At 40.3% G+C, this 24,372-nt stretch overlaps 1 protein-coding gene across 1 annotated transcript; it reads left to right on the top strand.

The window, feature by feature from the left end:
* Positions 1-20,258: 20,258 nt before the first annotated feature.
* DDX53 (DEAD-box helicase 53) lies at positions 20,259-22,096 on the top strand. Its single transcript, XM_024569828.2, is given in 6 exon segments — positions 20,259-20,334; positions 20,416-20,602; positions 20,604-20,799; positions 20,801-21,296; positions 21,299-21,798; positions 21,800-22,096. Coding segments are annotated over 6 exon segments (1,752 nt in total).
* The last annotated feature ends 2,276 nt before the right edge of the window (positions 22,097-24,372 follow it).

The following is a 24,372-nucleotide window of genomic DNA, read 5'->3' as shown; positions in this document are numbered from 1 at the left end:
GCCGCTGAGGTCACTGATACTCTGGCTTCACTCGAAAGAGTTTGATGGACTTCCTCACAAATATTTCGCCAGTAATCTTGAAAATATCCACACATTTTCTATGTCTTTGCATCTCCCATGACAACTGTGTTCCAAGACTTTTGGATTTCTACAAGCAGGTTAAACTATTTTTCTAAAAAAACCCTGCTGGTTGCTGGGTATATTATATAGATGTCAACCTAGCATTTATTGAGTACTTTTATTTTTTAAAAGGAAGGGAGAAAAAATGCCATCTATGGTGACTATCATTTTATAAAGGACATAACCTCCAAGAAAAGGACACTCAAACTGTAGAAACGGGGAATGGTGTTGGGGACCCCGTGGCTCTCTATATCCTGCCCCAGTTTATCAACCAATTGCTATGCATACAGCTTCTACCAGGTTTAGTAAACCTGGGAATAGTGGTTCTGCCTCCATGGGCACATATTAATCTCTAGTAGGAAATTATATTCACTGTCCATGTCTATCTAGTTAGTGTCTTAGTTTGAGTTCCCCAGCAGCAGACCCTTAGCCAAGGTTTGAAAATAAACAGTAGTTTATTGGGGAGGTAAACCCAGGAAGCACTGGGAGGTAAGTGGAGAGATAAGACTGGGAAGGGAAAGAAGCAACCACAGCATGCACTGCAGGCAACTGGGCTCGGGAAGGAACTGCTGGGGACTGCAAGGCAACATCTTGGATATGGATCAGCCAACTCCCTGTCCATCATTGGTGGAGGACCACTTGCAGGAACATTAACTCTCAGTACCATTGGTCTGCTCCTATCCCTGGTCAAACCTGCTCCAGTAACCAGAGAAATTCCTCAATTCACAAGAGAATGTATAGGATTCAAAATAAGAGCATTTCCTGTATTACCTGGAGTTTCCAAAAGGCACTGTAGACACCTGTGACCTCTATTTTAGTAGGAGCTTGACATATTCGGGAGAAAACAAGAGTAAGAATGAAGGCAGCCTCTAGAGCACAGAAGAGACTGAGTAATGTTGGCTTTTGCCCCCTCAGGCACTTACATAATGGGGAAAAACATTCAGTACATGAGGGATTTAGAGAGAGTCAAAAAGACTTTGTAAACAAAGTTAAATTTATTTCGCCTTGCTAATAAGCTAAAATTAATCACCACTAAATAAATCACAGAGGCTACTAAAACCCCTTCTCAGAATCTTGCCCAAATATGATTTGTAAAGTTTTGTTCTTGGTGCTTTAACTTTGGATTCATATTTGTTTGCAACACTATTTAACCATGCTGTCCTTCAAATAGCCATCTGTAGCTGTCCAGGTAGCCATATAAAGACATAAGGAACGAGAGGGTCAAGATTTGTTGGGCTAGCTCCTGGGACAAGATTTAGTCATTCCTTCACCCTAGAGATATTTGCTGAACCTCTATGATGTCTGGCACAGAGGATAGGTTCAAGATTCAAAGACCAGAAAGATGTTTTTTTCCTGTTCTCAAGAAGCTCACAGTGTAACAGTCACAAAATCCAGATGCCGCATGGAAAATGAGGAATTAAGAGTACCAAACCAAGGGTTTGGGAACCAGAAAATCCAACTTAAGCATGGTGTCTCAGGGTCCAGGGAAAGAGCTTGGGTAAAGAACGTTAGATAACAGCAACATTAACAACAGTATAGCAGTGAGCCTAAAACTTGGCCAGAGACTAGACCCCCTATCTCCCCCAGTCTTCATTAATGTTTTTCTCCTGGAAACCATTCCCTCCCCCACCAGCAGGAACATCAGCCCCAGCGTTGGATCTGAAGTTAGTCCTGTTGTAGGTTCCATAGCAGGGATGTATGAGGTGAGTCCTGGATACCTAATATCTTGCCCTCGCTCTTACTATGTTTGCTAATCTCGTAGGATTCTGTTTTTACCTTAGGACCATTTAAATATTGAGCACTTTGAGGACTTCCCTAAATCTCAGCCCACTTGACCAGAACCCTAATTCTTTCCCAGACATTTAAATACATCCTTCTTCCCTAGATGAATAGGTCATCTTGCCACGTGTCTCCCTCTGCATCCCCCACAACGTCTTGCAAGGTTCATTTGTTCAAGAACAACCTATAATGTGATAAACATACCATTATACTTTCACCTCTGCCCCTGACAAAAAGGTCCACAAGGGCAGGCAAAACGCATCGAGTTATTCTATCCAGGCCTTGATGGTTGCATGTGTTCAAATGTTATTAAGTAAAGTCAAGACAGCTGTTCATTAAGCAGACCCCAGAACACCTCCAGTTCATGAAGTTATACTGCCTGAAAATAACAAAACCATATTTTTAAAAATAATTGTATATTTTTTGTTTTTAAAAAGTTTCTTCTTTTATTTTATTTTTCATTTGTATTGAATTTCTTGGGGTGCCCCTGGTAAAATAAAATAATATGGGTTTCAGGTGCACAATTCCATGACACATCATCTGGACATTATACGGTGTGTTCACCACCCAAGTCAAGTCTCTGTCCATCGCCATTTATACCTCCAAAGGCTCCCCACCCCCTCATTAATTTCAGGTGTACTTTTATTAAAATGTCCTTTTCTCCAAAATAATTTATTGTTCAGAATTATGCAGGCTACTATGCTTCCTAAAACTAAATCAGATTTAGTACACGTTTGCCATAACTTACCATCTACTGCCCTTCACCAGGAAAAGGTCCCTGAATTCAAGAAAACACCGCCCACGGGACCTGCTTCTTTCCAGGGATCTTCATTGTCTCATTTCCAGAGGACTTCTAGTTTTATACACATTTTAGCAATGCGGCAAGATCAGAGTTACTTCCAGATAAAGAAATGCAGGGAGGCACTGCAGGGTTTACTGTGCCAAATTCTCTCCTAACTAGCATTTTAATAAACGACTCTTAATGTCTTCCTATTTCCTATGCTGGATGACTTTCTGACACACAAGAGACATGCTGGAAATAGAAACATAAACAGAATCAATGGCTTTCCTTCAACAATAAATGAATTCTCCCTTTTCAAGGCAAGATGAGGCTGGATAGTGGCCTAATGCCATCTGGATATGCATTCCAACTAATGAAAGAAACTCCATGAAGAGAGATCACTGATGAAGTACGCCTCGGACCACAAACCTCCGCTATCCCTTTTGCTAGATGCTGCTCTGCATTTTCATTAATGTATTAGACTATATTATACAGATCAGAATATTAAACAGTATTCATCATGTTATAGCTGTAATTTTTTTTTTAGTCAACTGTAGCTCTCAACGGAAACAAACTTTTGAAAATATCAAATCCCCATGAGGTACTTTGCAGCTTGATTTCTGTCACATTCAAACTTATTTCTAGAGCAACCCATTTCTTGGTTCCTTTAAATTATTTTGGTCATTAACTTTTGATTATCTCCTTTGCAACAGGGTTAAAAATGATTGGGCCATTACAGCACTAAGTAGGATTGTTCAGTGAATAGTATATAAATTTTCATGTTCAAAATATTGATGGTTCCATCGTGGCCCATAATATCCAGAGAACAACACAATAAACTTACCTTTTAACTACCCTACTGTATTGTTCTCTGGATATTATGGAGCAGGAAGGAAGCAAGTAACAGCCGCCCCAGATGAACAGAATCTAAAACCCTGCAGCAGCTGAGCTTTTATGAAACTATTTAGTTAAATGCTTTCCTTTAGAAAAGAGATAACAAATGTGTGGTGGCAATGTGATGACTCCCCCTCACCAATATGTGAGAAACACCACAAATCAATCAGAGCTCTAATAATTAATTAATCCTTCTCAATTAGACCCTCTGGACAGCTGTAACAATTGACCAATGCGGATACCAAGGCAAAACCAGCAGATCCCTGCCTGTTTTCGGTACTGGGCTCCAGCACCTGGAGCACGCGTGGCAAACACAAGGCCCGAAGGCCGAATCCGGCCCTCCACCTTGTTTTATCCGCCCGGCACCTTGTTTCTACCCGGTGGCAGCGCTGAGCTCTTGCTTAACTGTTAAGTAGTTACATGTATACAGTCCTAAAATGACAATCAGACCTTTGAAGGCAACCGTGAGGCTGATGTGGCCCCTGGTGAAAATGAGTTTGACACCTCTGATCTAGAAGTATTTCCCATCAGGCAACTTATGCTCACTTCTAAGCCAAATGTGCTCAGTACATAAAGTCAAAGTAATGGGGTACATACGACCCTCAAATATTTCATCCAGTCAGGAAAATGTGAACTAAGGGTTGCAAAGGTCTTGAACAACTCAGCTTCATGGGTTTCACACCAACTGCAACATGTAAAATACAGCTACAGCTCCACAATTTAAAGGGGAAAAGTTCTCCCCGAACAGAGAGCATAACTTTCCCTAGAACAAGCTAAGCACATAGTCAGCATGTTTGTTACTGAGTGAGTTCTGAGGTTAACAATTCACTCTGAGATTTGAGGGGCAAGGCATGATGCTTGTCCATAAAACAAATGAGTGTGAAGAAATCTCATCCTACCTGAGGTGTACATGGTAGCGAAAAAAATGACAACATCTTCATCATTTTGTGTCTTTCTGTAAAGGAAAGAAAACCTAATCTGGTTCCCTGCTCCTTGAATGGTTGTATTTATAACATGGGTTCACATGATGTCATAATCCTTAGCAGTCTTCACCTTGAGATTTCAAACAGCCTAGACAATGCCTTATAAAGGAGCACTCTGCCCACCCAGCGCACTCCAGAAAGCCACCCTGCCTTAGTTCCCATTGCTACCTATCCGCTGACACTGTCCAGAAGAAGGCCAATACACAGAGAAAAGTTTACTCTTCTGGACACCTATTCCCCTTATTTCCATCCAAAATTTTTTCTTTGCAATACCATATTCTCAAATAAAAATTGTTTATTCTCTCTATCTACCTTTCCATAGTTTTCATTTTTCTCCCATAGACATGATCTAAACCAGGAATTCCTAACCTTTTTGGGCAGTCCTAACAGTCCCGCCAACCAATTGATGGTGTGTAGTCTTTAGTTTTGCATTTCAAGAATGACACTTCTGACTGCAGACCAAACCTGCAATTACCTCACTGGCCTGTCCATTGCTGCTTCCCTTGGAGATTGCACTTTCTGTTTCTGACATCATCTGTGCTCTTAACGATTCCAGTGAGCCTTTTTATGTGGTCCTGCAAAAATGCCCCCCAGTTATAGTGGAACACAAGAACACAAGGCACATAAGAATTCCTTAATACCTAAGGACTTAGATAGAGGCCTTGGCTTCTCTCCCAACTTTGCCTGCAACCATACATATCACTCATGCAATGTAGTGTGATATGTGGCAGATCAATATTGAATATACGTCATTTAGACACTGTTCTGTAGGGGCAACTATTGCTCGGTTTAGTCATTCAGCACATTGAAAGTTAACTGCAACTGGCACGGATGCCAGAACAAGGCATGGAGCTACCCTCCCTTGAGCTTATATTGAGATTACAGAGGGAACATGGACTTCTTCCCTCTTGTCACATGTCAGAGAGAACAATCAAAGAGCGCTGCTGTCGGCAAAGGGTCAGTCAGGTAATACAGCCAGAAGTAATCATCAGTAATGACTGGTCAGAAAAAGTATGACGTGGAGTCAACTAGAATCCAGGAAGTCGGCATATATGAAGAAGAGCTGTCATTACAGCACAGTAGGAGGAAAAAGAGGTCTGGGTTTATTCCACACCGAGAGTCTGGGATTGAAAGGAATTTTTCTGAACTTGTGGCCTCACTTTTCAATAGATAAACAGGCAAGGATGAGGTCAAGGATAATGGAATGTGCAACTAATATCTGATTTATAAAATAGTTGATTGACATAACTAAGTGCATACACACTAATAACACACATGGCAAATCTGTCATCAACTATAATTGTTCCTCCAAAAAAAAAAAAAGGTGCAAACCTTAGCCAGCACTAGCTTAGTCTTTCCTTAGTGCTTAGGTGTATGATGCATTAGTCTACCGCTATGTTCTTTGTTTCCTTACATAGCACTTTGGAATCATCTCGTCTTTGTAACAGGGTTAATTAAAGAGCTCTACAAAACTCTCAGTCTGTCATCAGTGGTTTAATAGTCTCTAGCTCTTGCCATCCCCCCTTAGCCCCAACTCTGTTCTCTGCTACAAGAAGGCTTTCTCTGTCAATGTATTACCTGCAGATAAAGGCTGCTGATAAAATCATGGTTGTCTGCAGAAGGGTTCCTCCCCGTGAGCACTAACACATGAAATGGAGTCCTCATCCTCACTGCTCGGAATTTTTGAAGCAGGTAGAACACGGTCTAGCATGTGTACTTTTCTACAGAACTCCCCAGCAGAAATCATTGCCTCTGATTTTCTTGTCACAAAATCAATCCTTTGCTCTGGCTATAGACTGAGTCTGCCATTTAGCCATTTCACGCCCAATCCCGTGTGAGCTATAGTAGCATGAATTTTATTTTTCTAGAAAAAGATAATGGTAGAAAATGTGAAATTCATTTCCGTCTCCAGGATCAGAGAGCTCTAGAGCTCTCATTTCATCTTGTCAGCCACTCACGCTTCCTGACAGCCCACCATGGGGTTCTCTGTGGTTGTCACCCATCACCCTATGGGTCCTGAGAGGAAGTGTGACAGAGAAATTGGGAAGGTTCCCCCAAATCCTTTCTCACCTCAGAGGACAGGCAGGACCAGCAAACCCACAAAGCTCGTCCCAGAAAACCAGATACACACAGTGGGTTATTAATTCATTCTCTCTCAGCTCCTACCTGGCCTGCCACCCTTTTCCCTGGGCTAGTCTCTGTGATGGGGGTTGGGGGTTGGGACTCTGCAATCCACATTTCTGCTTTGCTGGCTGGAGCCCTATTAGTCTCTAGAAGGGACTGCAGGGCTGCAGGAAGGAGGGAGGATTTGCTCCTTGCTGTCTGCTTCCCGCAAGCACTTCTCCATCCACACTTCCCTGCAGTGGCAGTGTCATCCCGAGTCAGCAGCTGAATGCAGCTTGCAGATGTTTCAACCCTTGTAGAACCCCGTCATTACTCTCCCCTCAGAAACACCAGCATCAGCCAGCCTCAAAGATCTGAGTTTAACTCCACGGACACCCTCCTCTGAGGGGCTAAGTTTTAAGAATTTCAGCCTCTTCTTTTTCTTTCCCTAGCCCCAGGTGTGCATGCTGTTTCCTCTACTTTCTTCTTCCCCAATTCCTTAAGCGTTTTCTTTTTCACTGTATAGTGTCCTCACCACCAATATGACAGCTTGTTAACAATTATGTGTAATAGTTAAAGTACAGCAAGTCCTCGATAACACCATTTCGGGCAACATCATTTCGTCATAATGTTGATGACATGGGGTTAGGGACTTCACTCTTGTTTATGTCAATTAGCCTACGGTAAAACTGGCTTTTCTTATATGTCATTTCACTTAAAGCTGCAGAATCTATTGACGATGTTAAGTGAGAACTTATCACACTGGTGAGGTCACTGGCTCCACTCTGGACCCTCACTGACATACAGTCCTGAGAGCACCCAGCCTTTACAACACAGAAGGTTTTTAGAAACCACCTGAACATTCTAACTGCAACGAAAGCCCACTGAGCACTCACACAGGTGAATTTGCCTTTTTCTCACCAAAGACAACACCCTCCACAAAGTCATGAAATTTAAAATATGTATACTACCTTGTAGCATCTAGTGATGTACAAAAATGCAAAATTATGCATATAAATCTGGGTGTTGTGCCAGCCAGTCCCTACCCCACACTCGCGTGCCCCACAGCAGACATGGAAGCCTTACAACCTGTCTTTGATGGTGTTACTAGGAACGTCCTGGAGCTGAGGCTGTCCGCTGCTGCCTATGGCATACTCATTCTCTCTTCCTAAGCTTCATCTCCAGTATAGGGTTCGCTCCACCTTGGTTGGGGGCCCAAAACCCCTTGCCAGCTTCCTTTCCTGGACAACTGGAACCTGGTCTTTCCACTTGCTCAGGCTCTGCCTCAATCTCCACCAACTCCCCCGGAGAGAAAATTGCAACCCAGACATTCCTGCTGTCAAGACCTCCACCCACCATCCCAGTCCTCCTGATATGATGGCAGTCCAACTCTTAACATAAATTGACTGAAGCCTAAGACACTGAAGACACAGATTCTGCAGCTGGGTTAATCCTTCCAGGGCCCTTGGGTCCTGTTCTATGCCCCTGTCTTTCCCTGCCCAAAGGTAGAAGCCCAGCAAGCCTGCCAACTAGAGACCCACAGTTTATGACAATACATCCCCTTTCAACCAAAGACTCTGTGTGCGGGCACTGGGATCTGCCATGTGTGGCCATGAAAAAATAACCCACATATGATCCATGTTGTTTAAAGATTTCTGGGGAATATGATGTGAGTCTCTGGCAAGTATTTTTAATAGAGTGGCCTGGGGCCAGGAAGGCTCTCGGCATGAGCATGCATGGAATGAGGAGACATTGCCCCAAGAATAAAGCCACTCCCAAGCAGAACCTTGCTGGTAACTGAGACTCAAACAATACTCAGCTCACCTAAAAGATGAATCCTCCTCCTCCTTAGCGCCAAGAGACGGCCAATGCTATGATCATCTCTGCTTCCTTCCTATGTCCCTGAAGACCTTGAGGACAGGGCTTAGAATGAGCGCTAACATCTGCCTCAAATTTCTTTTTCATTTCCTTATAATCTGATGTGTCATGCCACCTGTTTTGTACTTTTATTTTGGGAACACAGCCATGCCCATTGATTTGCATATTGCCTATAGCTGCTTCCTCAACTAGTAGGGCTGATGTAAGTAGTCACAACAGAGGCCGGGTGACCCACAGAGCCAAAAATAATCACTATCTGGCTGTTACAGGAAAAAAGTTTCCCGGCTCCAATTGATAATCACTTTGGAATATATATTAACTATGTGACATGATGAATGTGTGAACTGACTTGATTGTGGTAATTATTTGACAATCTATTCATAAATCAAATCATCAGATTGCATACCTTAAGTGTCTAGCATTTTATTTGTCTGTTATACCTCAGTAAAGCTGGAAAAAAAACAGGAATTCATTTACTTCACTAAATCTCTATTATAGCTATTTGTTTTAGGAACATGGAGGGACATATAAAGCCAAAGGCCTAAAAATAGCTGACCACATCTGAAGCCCTGGAAATTATTTCTCATTATTATTTCCCAGCAATCAGTGATTGCGCTGCCTACACACTGTTGGAGCACTGTTAAGAACTCTAACGTGTTATTTCATATGCTCTTCACAATCATAGCACATATTAGTTATTCTATTTTTACAGAGGGGGGAAATATCCTCAGAGAAGTGAAGTAACTTGAACAAGAACAAGTTTATACAGCCAATCATTGGTGAAAGCAGGACACAAATAGTACGGTAATCCACTATGCGAGTCTTCTGAAATTCTCATGTGCATAGAAATTACCTGGTGGACCTTATTAAAAAGCAGATTTTGAGGCAGGAGGACTGGGATGGAGCCCAAGATTCTGCCCTTTTAACAACTTCCCAGTATGGTTTTCAGACCACAATGAGTAGCAAGGCAGTCATCATATTGCACCGTGATAAATGGATTTAATTGAAAAACATTCCACCTTTGTGACTAGATCCAAGCTTGAATGAAAGAATCAGTGACCAGACTTGGAAGGAACAATTTAATAATCGGAGCAGTAAGAACAGCGGACATTTACTAACATGTTATTATGTGCCCTTCATGTGAATGGTGTCATTTCACCCTCACAACCACCCTAGGAGATGAATATAATTTTAACCCCATTTTACAACGGAGGAAACTGAGACACACAGGGCACTTAGGTAACTTCCTCAATGCCATACAATTGGTCAGTAGAAAAGTTGAAACTCAAATTTCAATCTACATAGTACAGTCCTCTCTTCATGATCACCAGACTCTACTACATCTTACTGCCTGTGTTCAGTTATACAACAATGACAATCGCTGGCCCCATCTGTGAGTGGGCTGTCGGCCCCTGTCTTTTTCAGACACTCCTACCTGGGCTCACCAAAGGCGGGCTCTTCCACAAGGTCCAATCACGCCATGAAATTTCTTAGCAATCTTGGCCCACATTCCAGTGAACCGGAATCAGCCTTGCTGTCATCAACATATCATCAAGTGTACCCTATGGGCTCTGCCTGACATAAGCCCCGCCTCGTTCGTGGTCAAACAGTCTATCCAACAAGCTTTCATCTTGTTCCCTTCTGCCCAACTCTCCAAAGTTACATTGGCAACAAAATCCCACCCTGAGCAATAGCCTGCTTGGGGGTGTTCCTGACACCTCACCCATTACTAGCTCACCCATTACTGTGAAGTTGTGTGGAACCACAATGGTCTCTCATACCAGACATCTTGTGCTAACAGCTGTGTGAGTTACAGCTACAGGGTTAGAACACCTTCATCTGCCATGACACTGGACCTGGTCTAAGACAAACATGCTCTTTGGACTCTGCACATTAGAAAGGCCGGCTGTCTTTTGGAGTCACCCTCCATGCTAGTTTCTTCCACCTCCATCTCTCTTTCTCTCACCTGCTCCTGTTCCCCACAGGCCCATCCCTGATGTCCCCAGCCTGGCTGAGCTAGGACGTGCAAGCCACAAACGTTTTCCAGGTTGTAACTCACAGCTGACATCCATGAAGCCTGTGCCATTCCAAGAAGAGAATTCTCATATCAGAGTGCGATGGTCTAGAAAATACCACCTGAAGTTCTCCCTGGATGATCTGTAAATAGCCACACACATGTTCATTAATTTTCTGCCATACTTCACTGGGGTTGCAATCTTTTTAAGCAAATTGAGACAGAGACTCCATAATGAGAACAAAACTATATCAAACACCATTTCAGCAAAAATTGAAAAATCAAAAGCCATAATATTTCTGAAGAAATAGCTCTATTGGAAAGAGTAAATGCCAACAAATGTATCTATTAGTCATGTGCTATCATGAGGCTGACCGAAAAACAAGATGCCAAATTAATCCACCCTTAAAGGCTGTTGCCTTTTCTTCCATCGCTTCTTTTCTACTCCCATCATTTAGGAACATGAATACACTCCCGAAGAGAAGCTTCGGTAGTTGTTAACACTGTCATTTGTGTTTCTCTCCCCCTACAACGATTCTTACTGAAGACTTAAGTCACCTGCTATCTCCCTCAGTAGTAATGCACACTGCAAAGAGTTTAGCATAAGCCCTTGTCCCAAATCCTCAGTTTGAATGGTTTTATCAACTACAAGCAGTTCCAAAGCCCCCGAGGAAGGCAATAAAAACTTCTGTCACACCGGATTGCCTTTTTTATCCCAGATTATCACAACTGAATATGTTTATTGGGAATGGTTTCCGTTTCTTCCCTTCCCCATGTTTCCCCAGCCTATTGTTAATAGTCCTGGAGTGCAGTCAGGAAATCTGTTTCAATTTGCTTCATGCAGCTCAAGAGTTAGCTGTGTGACCTTGGAAAAAATAACTAATACCTGTGCCTCAGTTTTCTCATTTGTAAAATGCATTGCTGTTAGAGGGGAAAATTCAATGATGAGATTACATAACGTATAAGAAAGGGAGCAAAGTACTGAGAAACCTGAGATTCAGAGTCCCAGGTATTAGTTATTTCAACAATGTGTTCATATATAATTCACATACCATGTCATTCATGCATTTACAGGGAACAATTCAATTATTTTTAGCATATTTACAGTTTCGAAGCAATCACCACCATTTTAGAACAATTCATTACCCCAGAGAAACTCGGTAACAGTCACTACCCGTTACCCCGCTCACCTTACTCCCAAGTCCAATTCATCTGCCACCTTCTCTAAGTATATTGGCCTCTTCTGCACATTTCATATAAATGGAATAATAAAATAGCGGTCTTTTGTGACTGGCTTCTTTCATTTCACATAATGTTTTCCAGGATGATCTATGTTATAGCATTCATCAATACCTCATTCCTTTTTATTGCTGAACGGTAATCCAGTGTATGGATTCAACACATTTCATTTATCCATTCATTAGTTCGTGAGAATTTGGGTTATTCCCATTTTTTCACTGCCATGGATACTGCTGCCCTTAACATCTATGTACGAATGTTTGTGTGAACGTGTTTTGATTTGTCTTGAGGAGATTCCTAAGAGTGGAATTGCTGGGTCATATGGTAACTTTAGTGATTTCTTTTTATGGTAATTGTATGTTTAATATTTTGAAAAACTGTCAAAATGTTTTCCAAAGTGACTTCACTATTTTACAGTCCTAGTAACACTTTACAAGAGTTCACATTCCTCCATCACACCCTCACCAACACCTGCCACCGCCTGCCATTTCATTACAGCCGGCCTGGCTGACGAGAAGCAGTGTCTCATGGTGGATTGGACTTCCACTGCCCTTAAGCCCAAGACTTTTGAGCATCTTCTCATGTGTGTTTTTCCTGTAGGTTAGTTATTTTTTTTTTTAGAATCCCATCTTAATTTATCTTCAGTGCTTTTGAGTGCATTATTTTAAGGCTTTTTGGTGGTTCTTCCAGGTGTACTATTACATATCCATGACTTATCACAGTCTACTACTGGTCTCATGATGGGGGGCGGGGGACCCAAAAAATGGAATTTATTTATAAAAACGTGTTTATTTATTCTTACATGTTTAAACTTCAGTCACCTCCAAAGCACTGTCCGTTTCATGCAGTACCCTTATCAAGACGAGTTGTCCACAGCTCAAAACAGTTTCTGAACTTGTCTATTTCGATGCCTTTTAGTGTGTCTGCCATTTTTTTGTTTCCCCGCTTCTACATCAGGAAAATCCTTTCCTTTGAGGACTGTTATCATCCATGGAGACAGAAAAAGTCACTCAGAGCGAGATCAGGTGAATAGGGAAGATGGGGTACAGGGGGCATCATCCCACTTTGGTCAAAAACTTCTGAACAGGGAGGTGGGTTTGGCTGGAGTTGGGGAAGTGGTGGGGGGAAAATGCAGACCACTGTAATTGAACAACAACAACATAATTAAAAAAAATAAAATCACAGTAGTGATAAACAAAACAAAACAAACAAACAAAAAAACTGCGGAACATTCAGCATGGTGTGAGTAGGTTCACTTGTAAATCACCCATCATGAAATGGGCAACCGCGTTGAAAAAGTCTTCAAAAAAATTCACTGAAGCCAAACACAGCCTCTTACAACAACACCAGCTGGTACATTTATACAGATGGGTTACTAAACTGGGTTACCTACAAGAAGAAGGCTATATTACAACAGGCCCACCCACCAGAAGATAATTCCAGTTTTTTGGGTCCCCCTTGTATGTTAAAGTCTAATAAGTATAGAAAGTTTACCTTTTATATATCCCTTTCCCCTCCCCAATTATAATTATTTTAACAGTTACCTCTACCCATATTTAAAACCATATCAGACATTGTTATAATTTAGCTTCAATAGTTGAACATAATTTAGAAAAGTCAAGAAGGATACTTTGTTGTATTTACCCATATTTTGCTTATTGTTTTCTTTTCTCTTTTCTGATATTCCAACGTTCCTTCTTTTATCATTCCCTTTCTACTTAGAGAATGTGCTACAGGCATTGTTTTAGGTTAGGTCTGCTAGCAATGAATTATCTTCATTTTTCTCCATTTGACAATGTCTTGATCTTAACTTCATTTTGGAAGGTACTTTCTCAGAATATGATATTCTGGGTTTATCACAATCTTCATTCAGCATTTGAAAACTATTATGCCACTTCTGGTCCTTTGGCTTAAAAGAACAGCTTTTTATTGGGCTTTATTTTTGACCATGACTGTGGGTGCTTCTGAGTTGCAAGCTTCTCCAGCGCCCAATCCAGGATAATATAAGGGACGCATAAAGAAACCCAGGGAACTCACCATTTTGTCATTTCCTCAAGCTCCAAAGTCCTTCACTGGTTTGCCTTCTTCTCTCCAGATTTTAGTCTCCTTGTTTATTTTATATGTAAAATAAATAAGCACGATCAATAGGGGGAAAGGTGCCTCCACCAACTTGTCCAGCGTCAGAAGTCTCCCTTTTTTTCTTTCTTCAAAAACTCCGGCCACTCGAAAATTTGAAACTGCATCTGTGACACATCATGTTTCCATGGGATAGAGCTTCTGTACACCTTAGCTCTCTCACTTGCAAATGAGAGGGTTAAGAAGAGATGCTCTCCAAAGTCAGTGCTTTCCACCTCTAAAATCCCATGATTCTAAGGATTATTGTTTGGCTTCTGTGTAATGCAAATGATATAGATAATACTGTTGTTCTTTCCACTTACCTACATCATAGCTATCAGAAGTGAAATAGTCTCGAATACCCCTTCAGATACCTCAAAATAGAGCCAAGAGATAATTGAAGGTTATTACTATTACTTTTTAAATTTTTATTGTTATTCTATTACAGTTGGCTGCATTCAGAGTGCTGCAGCCACTGTGGAAAACAGTATGGAATTTCCTCAGAAAACTAAAAATGGAACTACTTTTTGACCCAGCAATTCCGCTGCTGGGATTATACCCTAAGAATCCTGAAACACCAATCCAAAAGCACCTATGCACCCCAATGTTGATAGCAGCACAATTTACAATAGCCAAGTGCTGAGGGTTATTATTTTCTAAACGAATGCCAGTATGTTATAATTTACATAGGAAATATCTGGTAAGCAAGAATTTCTCCAAAGGTGCTTGAAAAAGGTGCTTTAAGTATTTATATATTTACTGTTTGTGCTGAAAGGAGAATTAATTACCTCAATAGCCTCACTTGTTTATATACCTAAAAATGCATCCCCCCACTCTATGGAGAATAAACTAAATTTGATAGAGATGGGTTTCATGGGTAGCTAAAAATATCACTGTAATCTTCCTGAAAGAACTCCCAGTAGTCCTTCTCCCTCCTTCTAGACAGACTTTCTTTTTCTGAAACTAGTAATAAATGGTTCTTGTCTCCTTGTGATTCTCTCCCTCATCCTATCCTCCCACATATTGTTTTTTTTCTCCCACACATTTTGAAAGACTATTAAAGTTCATCTCCTTCAAATATTCATGATAATTAGTGTTGAAATCCATTGGCTCCTTCACAGAACAATCCCAGTAACTTTGCCATGAAATCCGGAATTCCTAGAAGCCTTGTTTAAAAATTAAGATGGTGCATTTCAGCTTTCAGTACTAGATGTAAAGTTCTCTCCCGAGCATACAAAGTTCCCCAGTGGTCCAGTTGTCTCTTATCCCAGTTGCTTCAGCTCCAATATGCGTTCCCCCATTACTCATTACAAAAAGGGCCTCCCTGAAAGTCATTGAGGATTTCCTTCCCCCACATTCAGTAGTCCATTCACCAGGCCTTCTCAACGTGTTCTCTTCCATCATTTCATAGTATAATGCTCTCTTCTGATTGTAGCAAATATTTCTTGTTTCTTCACTTGGCTTCCTAACCTCTTCTTGTTATCTAATAACATGAATTCTCTGATTCCTTAAGCTGTTCTTAAACTTCTCTTTCATCACTCTATTTCTTAGGAACAATATCCATTCTCAGTTTCACCTACAGCTTCTATGCTGATTGTGCTCATATCATGCTCTTGTATTCTCATCTGAACTGCAGTCCCAAATCCCCAGTCCTACTTAGCATTTCTGTGTGTATGTCCCCATCACACCACAGACCGGATATGTGTGCAACCAAACTCTTGCCTTACAAATGACTTCCCCTCCAACTTTCTTGTCAAATGGCTCCAAGATTCTTTGCCTCAATGAGGCTCCAAACATGTAAACTTGAGTTACATGATTACACACTCTGATTACACACTCCTTTCATTCCATCTCTAGAATCAGGCACCACATCCAGCATAGTTTCCCCTACAAACAGGAGGGAGAAAGGCCTTGGAGTAGATTAGGCTTGTGGTTAAATTTAGCTAAATTATTTACCATACCTTTGCATGAACTTCGATATATTATGTAACATTTACTATCAGTTTCAGTGTTTTCACATGAAGAAGGAAAAAAATACTTATATGGAGTGGTATGATGACTAAATGAAATAATTTGATAATTGCATCTTAAGTGTATGTCATATGGTAGGACGAAAACACATGTTCATTGCTACTTGGATCCCTTCTCTTCCTAGCTATTCCTTTCTCTGAGTTACTACTGCCACTGTGTTGAAGTCTCTCAGTCTAATGTATTTAAAATATGACAAACACAGCCCCCATTCTTTACTTCACTGTGAACTGCTTTCTTCCTATGGACCTGCTTCCCTAACGAATACTGACAGTGTCATCTGACTCCTTTACTCAAGGTCCACTGCCTTTCTTTGGCATATTCATTTGAAACTTCTTCGATTGTCTTTAAGGTTGCCGATGGTTCCCTTTTTGTTTCCCCTCGCCCGAACTATTTTTCTGCATTTCCCCTTTCTCCATAATCTGGATCTTTTGTTGTAGTCCTCCAGACGACCCTCATCGTTTTCCCAAGGCCACATTGGTCTCTACCCCTCAAACCTGTCTCTAACTTTACACATCCTAGTGACAGATCAGACTTACAACACTTACAGGTCTGTGCCTCAGCTCTCCAGCCTCCCAGACCTCCCTCCAGCCCTCCTGCCTGCCATCATGATTAACACCTAATAGCATTCCGAATTGTGTGTAATTTCTAATGTGCTAGGTGGGTGTTTATAATTCCTATGGTTTCACATACCAGTAATATATCAAAACCAAATCTGGTTACTGGCATTATTTTTACTTCTTTTGCTGTAGTAAAGATCTTTGAAAATCATTTATAATCTTCATTTCATTTTTAAAAGAATATTTTACAGAAATAGAAGAGCATGATGTTAGAATTAAAAAGCTTAAATTGAATAAATTTAAATTCATTTTCTATGATTCTTTTATTATCCTTATCCTTATTCCTTTCATTTAGATGCGGACCAGAAGAAACTATAAGGGAAATTCTTAGACAGGCATTTGGGAACTTCCATAGCTCTGTCTATACACCTATTGTTTCTGTAACATGGGTAATGGGGCCTTGCAGAGTCCCTTCTATGAACCAAGTAGCGTAACGATGTGTTTGTGCCTGAGCGTATGACATAGATGTCCATGTGTCATTGTAAAGATAGCAAAGCCAAGGCATAAGAAGCTTGAAACTTGCTGCAAAAAATCCGTAACCGAAGTTTAATCTTGAGAAACTACATCAGACCTACCTAAGTTAAGGGACATTATATATAAGATACCTGACAATTACTCCTCAAAACTGGCAAGGTTATGAAAAAGAAGGATTGAGAAACTATTACAAATCATACATGACAACTACATGCAATGCAATGTCCAAGAATGGATCCTGGAACACAAAACTACATGAGGGTAAAACTGGTGGTATGAAGTCTAGAGATTAAAAAAAAAAAAGTCCAGAGATTAGTTCATATTGATGCACCAATGTTGATTTCTTATATTTGACAAATGCGCCACGATACTGTGAGATAAGATTGAAGAAAACAAACTGGTTGAATAGCATATGGGAACCCCTTGTACTATCCGAGTATCTTTTCTATAAATTTAAAATTATTCCACATAAAATGTTTAATTAAAATAATAAAGAGATCCCATTAGCAAATTCCTTCGGAAACTTTGGGTTAAATAATGCCCAACTGAGTTTCTCAATTCCTGTAACTATCAAGGTTTTTTTGATATACCTAATATGCATTGTGCTGTAACAAAAGGGATATAGGATATCACATTATCCAACATATTTGGTCAGCAACCTTTCTTCAAAAACCAGTTTTCCAAAGGAGTTCCCATAAAGCTATCAGCTGATTTCTCAAAAGAAACCTTGCAGACTAGAAGAGGCTAGAAAGAAGTGTTCCAAGTCATGAAAGGCAAGGACCTACATCCAAGATGACTATCTGGCAAAGCTATCATTTAGAATGGAAGGGCAGATAAAGTGCTTCCCAGATAAGGTCAAGTTGAAGGAGTTCATCATCTCCAAGTCCTTATTATATGAAACGTTAAAGGGACTTATCTAAAAAAAAAGAATATAAAAAACTATGAAAAGTAAAATGACAACAAACTCATAACTATCAACAACAGAAACTAAAAAACAAAAACTAAGCCAACAGTTAGAACAGGAATAGAATCATAGAAATGGAGAGCACATCAAGGGTTATTGGGGTGGGGGGAGGAAGAATGGAGGGGAAAGGTACAGGGAATAACAAACATAATTCGTACATATAAAATAGACAGGGGGAGGTTAAGCATAGTATAGGAAACAGAGAAGCCAAAGAATTTATATGCACAACCCATGGACATGAACTAAGAGGTGGTGATACTGGAGGATGGGGAGGCGAAGGGTACAGAGGGGATAAAGAGGAGAAAATAATTGGGACAACTATAATAGCATAATCGATAAAATATACTTTAAAAAATGTTTTAAAAGCAACTTTCCAGAAAAATGCTGACACACAGAAGGTTTTTCCCAATGTTTCACAGGCTTCTACCCGATATCTGACCTTGTTCAAATTTTAATCAGCAAATTCTGCTCAAGAAAGATACCATGAACATGCAACTGGCAAGAGACTTAAAACTGGAAGACACTCTGATGAATGAGAAAATCAGCATTAATGTTACATTAATAGGCTACTTCAAGCCCTGGCTGGTGTGGCTCAGTGGACTGAGTGCCGACCTATGAAGCAAAAAGTGGCCAGTTCGATTCCCACTCAGGGCACATGCCTGGGTTGCGGGCCAGGTCCCCAGTAGGGGTCACATGAGATGTAACCACACATAGATGTTTCTCTCCCTCTCTTTCTCTCTCCCTTCCCTTCTCTCTAAAAATAAATAAATCTTTAAAACTATATAGGCTACTTCAGTTGACCAAACTTAAAAGGATGAGTATAAAATGATAAATATATAGCCTACTTTTATTTAAGCAAAGTAAAAATAAAAACATGAACCATGTAAGCATAGCAGGAGGAAGAACAGACTCAAGTTCCTATCCCGTTGCTCTGAGGAGCTGTGTGTTAAGTGCATACACAGTTAGCAGAACTGTTATCCTTAGTGAAGAGGACCTTTATAGTCAAATGAAGGCCATTTCTGCAGATTAGTTTTGTTTACTTTGATTGCCATATCAGGACAGATACCCAATGAATCATTTCTAAAGGAGAACGAACAGGATGCTGTGTATCTCGGAAACCATATCATGTCAAGAAATATTTTTCGAAAGTAGGAATTTAACCCTGATGAACACGAAAGGGATTTGACATTGGCCCTAACATATACATGGACACAAGGAGAATCAAAGGTATTCTGTATAACTTCAGATGTCACAAGGAGGACCTAAGGAAATGGGAGGTGGCATACTTTAGTTCAACACCATCTTTGTAACCACTAAACTGCCTCATAATGGAATGGATATCCTTGAAGCAAAGTGAACTCCTAGCCTCTGAGATTCGTTCAATAGAAGCTGGCTATCCACTGGCTCAGATTGCCGGCAAGAAGTCCGCTACATTGCACCCAATACATGAGTTGTACGTGTCCTTCCAGTCCTAAGACCTTGTGGTTTTATAGTGAATCTATAAAACCACAAGGAAGGAAAAAAAATTAAGAGGTACTGAGAAAACTAGCAAACTATTGAAAACACTTCCTTAGGTACCTTAGACTCACTGTACTTCTCTTTTAAACAGCTTCCCTGAGACAATATCTAGAAACTGTCTGAACAAATGGTGGAGTTTAGCCAAAGTGCCAACCCCAAGTGTGTACCTAACAGACTTCTGATGATATAATTTAAGTTACAGTAGAGGACAGGAAATTGAATTTATCTAGACCAGGTATTGTTACACAAAAATAAACTTGCTGAAACAAACAAGTTGATTTTTAAAATCCACTATTTTTTTCCTGCTATGGAAATAATTGGCTTATTTAAAAAAAAAACCTCTGTGTACAAGTTCAAGCCCTCCTTAGAGTTTGCTCCCAAGCTGATCCAGAACTAGAATGAGGTGAGTGACTGAGGCACCTATGACACCCACGTTAAGGAAACACTCACTCTAAATGTCCTATGAAGGTCTATAGGCCCAGGACCTGAGAGTGAGTGTCACTTTAAATTTCTTCAGAGGTACCTGCTTACCTTTGCCCTAGTCCCAAAATTGTGATTGGTCAGGTCATCAAAACCCCTCCCTGACATCACAGTAAATAGTACCCTAGATAACACTATACAGCCGCATACCTAAAGCACAGTTTGGGCTGCTGTTCAAGAGCCTAAAGAGAAAAAGACTTCAGGCCACACCTCCCAATCCAAGCTAGGTGAAGGGGAGAGAGAGGTCTGTACAAACAGTACCAAGAGAATGGCTTTGGCCCCGGGGCAGAAGAGGGTGGAGCAGACTCCAAGGGATCTCAGGGTACAAAGGGCCTGCAAAGATGGTCAGGGAGGCAGAGGCAGCAGAGGCAGGGTCTGAGGCAACTCCTCTAGCCACCTGGAGCCTAGGGCCGCTGACCCCTGAGAACCTGCTCTTGCCTTTAAATTAAAAAACAGTGTGATGAGTGCAGTGATTGGTCATGGTGGATCAAAAACAAAGGACATCCACAGTGTGACAAACACCAAAATACAAATCATAAGGGGTGATCCCAACCCAGAGGTAAAAATTTTGGGCAGCAAGGAGATAAATGCCAAGGCCAAAGCAGCCATAGAAACTGTTGAAAAACAAAGAAAGAGGTCACAATACAGAACTCAGTGTTGACAATGCTGCATCCTGACCCTCTGTTGGAAGACACTTAATCGCAGACAACATTGTTAGACAAGTTCGGCCACTGACAGACTGGAATCAAATTAAGGCAGAAGTTGCAGACTGAGAAAAAAGACAACGGGCAGATTTACCAGCAATTAAAAAAAAAAAACTTTTACATAGAATCTGAAGCAACAAGTTCACTGTCTCAAGTGGAGGTGGATATCTGGAGAAAGGAAAATTTCAATGTAATGTCTGATGACTTGAAAGTTGGTGAAAAACGTGTTATCCCCAACCCAATTTGTAAATTTGAAGATGCTTTCCAGGATTATCCTGACGTGATGAAAAACATTTAAAAAGCAGGATTTTAAAAGCCAACACCAATTGAATCATAGGCATGGCCAATTGTTCTACAAGGGATAGATCTTATAGGAGTTGCCCCAACCAGAACAGGCAAAACACTGTCCTATTTATGGCCTAGGTTTATTCGCATCAGTTCCCAACCAACACCTTAAAGACAAAGGAATGGTCCTGGCATGCTAGTCCTTACACCAACACAAGAATTAGCTTTCCAGGTGGAAAGTGCATGTTCTAAGTATTCATATAAAAGTCTTAAAAGTATTTGTATATATGGTGGTAGAGATGAAAAAGAACCACTAAAAACATCGCCAAAGACATAGACATCATTACTGCCCCTCTCTGGCGACTGAACGATCTGCAAATGAGTAACTTTGTCAACCTAAGAAGCATCCCCTACTTAGTCTTAGATGAAACTGATAAAAGGCTAGATCTGGGATTTGAACAGCAGATAATGAAGAGTTTATTAGATGTGCACCCAGACCAGCAGACTATTATGACAAGTGCAACTTGGCTAGATACCATTCGTCAACTTGCAAAATCGTATTTAAAAGAGCCTATGATTGTTTCTGTTGGTTCTCTGGATTTAGTTGCTGTAAGTAGAGTGAAGCAAAATACAATTGTTACTAAAAAAGAAGAAAAATGATCTCTTGTCCAAGAATTTTTATACTGCCTGTCGTCCAGAGACAAAGTCATCGTGTCTGTTAGCAGAAAACTTGTTGTTGCTGATAACTTACCCAGCAATATAAGCATCCAAGGGCTACTACAATCTCCGCATGGAAACAGAGAACACAGCGACCTTGAGCAAGTCACTGGAAAACTTTAAGAGTGGAAGCGTGAAAACACTGATTGCTACTGATCTAGCATTCCGAGGTCTTGATGTTGATGATGTCACACGCGTATGTAATTACAATTTACCATAGCATATTAAAGACTATGTACACACAGTAGGGCGTACTGGAAGAGCAGGGAAGACAGGCATATCCATTACACTTATGACTAGAAACGATTGGAAGATTGACCCTGAATTGATTAAAATTTTGGAAATCGCAAATCAAAGTATCCCTGAAGCTCTTGTAACAATGGCTGAACAATACAAGTAAGTGAACAAATAAAGGACACAGGAGAAAAATCGAATATATCTCCAAGGAAACCCAAGAAGTCTAAATGAGATCTGCATTGAAAACACTTGTGCCAGGCAATTGGAAGATTTAAGATATATTAAAGATACGCAGTATCCAAGATACATAAGGAAGTATTGGGAACATGTGGGCAGTCTGAAGACAACCAATTCTTAAATAATACCGTTAAGCTTTAAATACTGTGTACTCTCTTTAATACAATCAACAATGTTTTGAAAATGTGAGAGTGAAAGATTATGTAGGGAGAAAAATAGATGTTATATGTTGCTTAAAGTTTAGATTCTATTATAGCCTGCCATGTGCGTCTGTGTCTTCCCTACGGACTTGGTATTAGATAACAGTGGCTGGTGCTTTCCTTGCTTTAAAATGGTTGCACTGAATTCAAAGAGTTTTCATCAAGCTTGTCACAGTTAAAATATTCCTCTTTCACCCAGTGGTCAGTGCCACAACAATCCCTACAAATATCTCCATGATAATTCCCTAATTATTTTAATTCAAAAAAAAAACCAAAAAGACTCCTACATCTAGAAGATTCCGAAATTCTATCTTTTTTTGATAGATGTGACTAGCACAACAGGGTGTCTAACTCAGTGGGAATCATGCTCATACAAAGTCTGTTATTAACCACTGGTTAAAAATTTGGGGGTGGCCTTCAGAGGTCTCATTCTCTTCACTAATAAATTTGGATGGTAGTATTAAGTAATTTTGGGGTCCGCTTCCCCTTTAAATTCTATGATATTATAACCAAAATCACGTACTCCAGCCTCTTATCAACACTTTATTTTCTAATCTAGAGAAAAAGCACATCCTTGTGCAACAAACTGAACAATGAAACCGTTTTTAATAACCAGAATAGTGCATTTTGCTTTTCTATCGATTTTGGTGATGTGACTCACAGGTTGTCTATTTTCTTTTCATCAGATTTTATTTTTCAATTTGTCTTGAAAAGGTCAAAACCAGATATATACTTCAAGGAAAAAATGTGAAAGATACACATACCTTACATACTGGGGAAAACAGTAAAAACAATCAAATGACACTTCTGCCATAGGGACCCATTTTAGCAAAACTCCTAATTTATCATTCTATCTCTTACGCCTTCTTAGATGCCATATGCATCTTCTCACCTTGCAAAAGAAAATCCCCACGATGGTGCTAAATTTTAAAATTCAGTGTTTTTTAAGAACATTAGAATTAGTTAAGCCTTAATATTTCAGGCAAAATAAAAAAAATTAATGCAACAATCTTTTTTGCCCAGCATGCCTAAGCTGTGACAACAACAAGGAAGTCAGAAATTAAGTGAAATAAAGAGGCAAACACTCTAAGTGTTTGAGGTTTACAGCCTGGCTTCAACAGTATCTCCTGATACAATTAATAACAATGGTTAACATTTTTGAGTGTTTTCACTTATAGTCTATAATCTTTATTTAAAAACTCGCCAAAAAGGCAATCTCATCCCCATTTGGCAGAGGATGAAACAAGGTTAGAGGAACTGACTTACCTAAGGTCCAAGACAATATGCTTTGTCTTGAGGTTGCCCACGTGTTCGGATTTACTGCAACAGAGAGGCATGTGCAAATTTACTCTAATGCAAAGCAGTCTACTGCCTAACCTGTGGCAGAAGCTCAAATGGCCTGTTTCTATGCACTCGGAGGAGAAATGATGAATGTTAGCAAGTTGGAATATATGTTATTTGCCAGAACTCCTCCTTGGGGCAATGCTGTATTTCTTAGAGAGAAAAAATGTAACAATGAAGCCACTTGAGATAGACTGTGAGGTTCTTCAACCATGTTCAACAAACAACAACAAAAATTATCACTCCATGTCTTGTCTATCAGTAAGAAAAGGAAACACACATTTCTTCTAAAATAAAAGGCAGAAAAGATTTATACTATATGGGGATATGTAAGTAAAGGTAGAACAGTGGTTCTCAACCAGGGGTAGTTTTTGCCCCCCTCAAGATGTTTAACATGTTAAACATCTGTTTAGCAGACAGTGTTGGTTTGTTCAGCTAGAGGGGGTGGAGATGCGGTGGCAAGGCGCTACTGGCACTAAGTAGGTAGAGACCGAGGATGCTGCTACACAGACAGCTTCAAACAACAAAGAATTATTTGGCCCCAAACATCCATAGTGCTGAAATGGAGAACCCATGAGAGAGCAAAAGCAAAACAGAATGAGGTGCATAGTAACCAAGAAAGGACTTCAGACGACAAAATAGAGGATTTTAAAATTATATC

Source organism: Desmodus rotundus, chromosome X (assembly GCF_022682495.2).
Source record: "Desmodus rotundus isolate HL8 chromosome X, HLdesRot8A.1, whole genome shotgun sequence".
Classification (NCBI taxonomy): Eukaryota; Metazoa; Chordata; class Mammalia; order Chiroptera; family Phyllostomidae; genus Desmodus; species Desmodus rotundus.
This window is presented reverse-complemented; position numbering and strand designations above follow the sequence as displayed.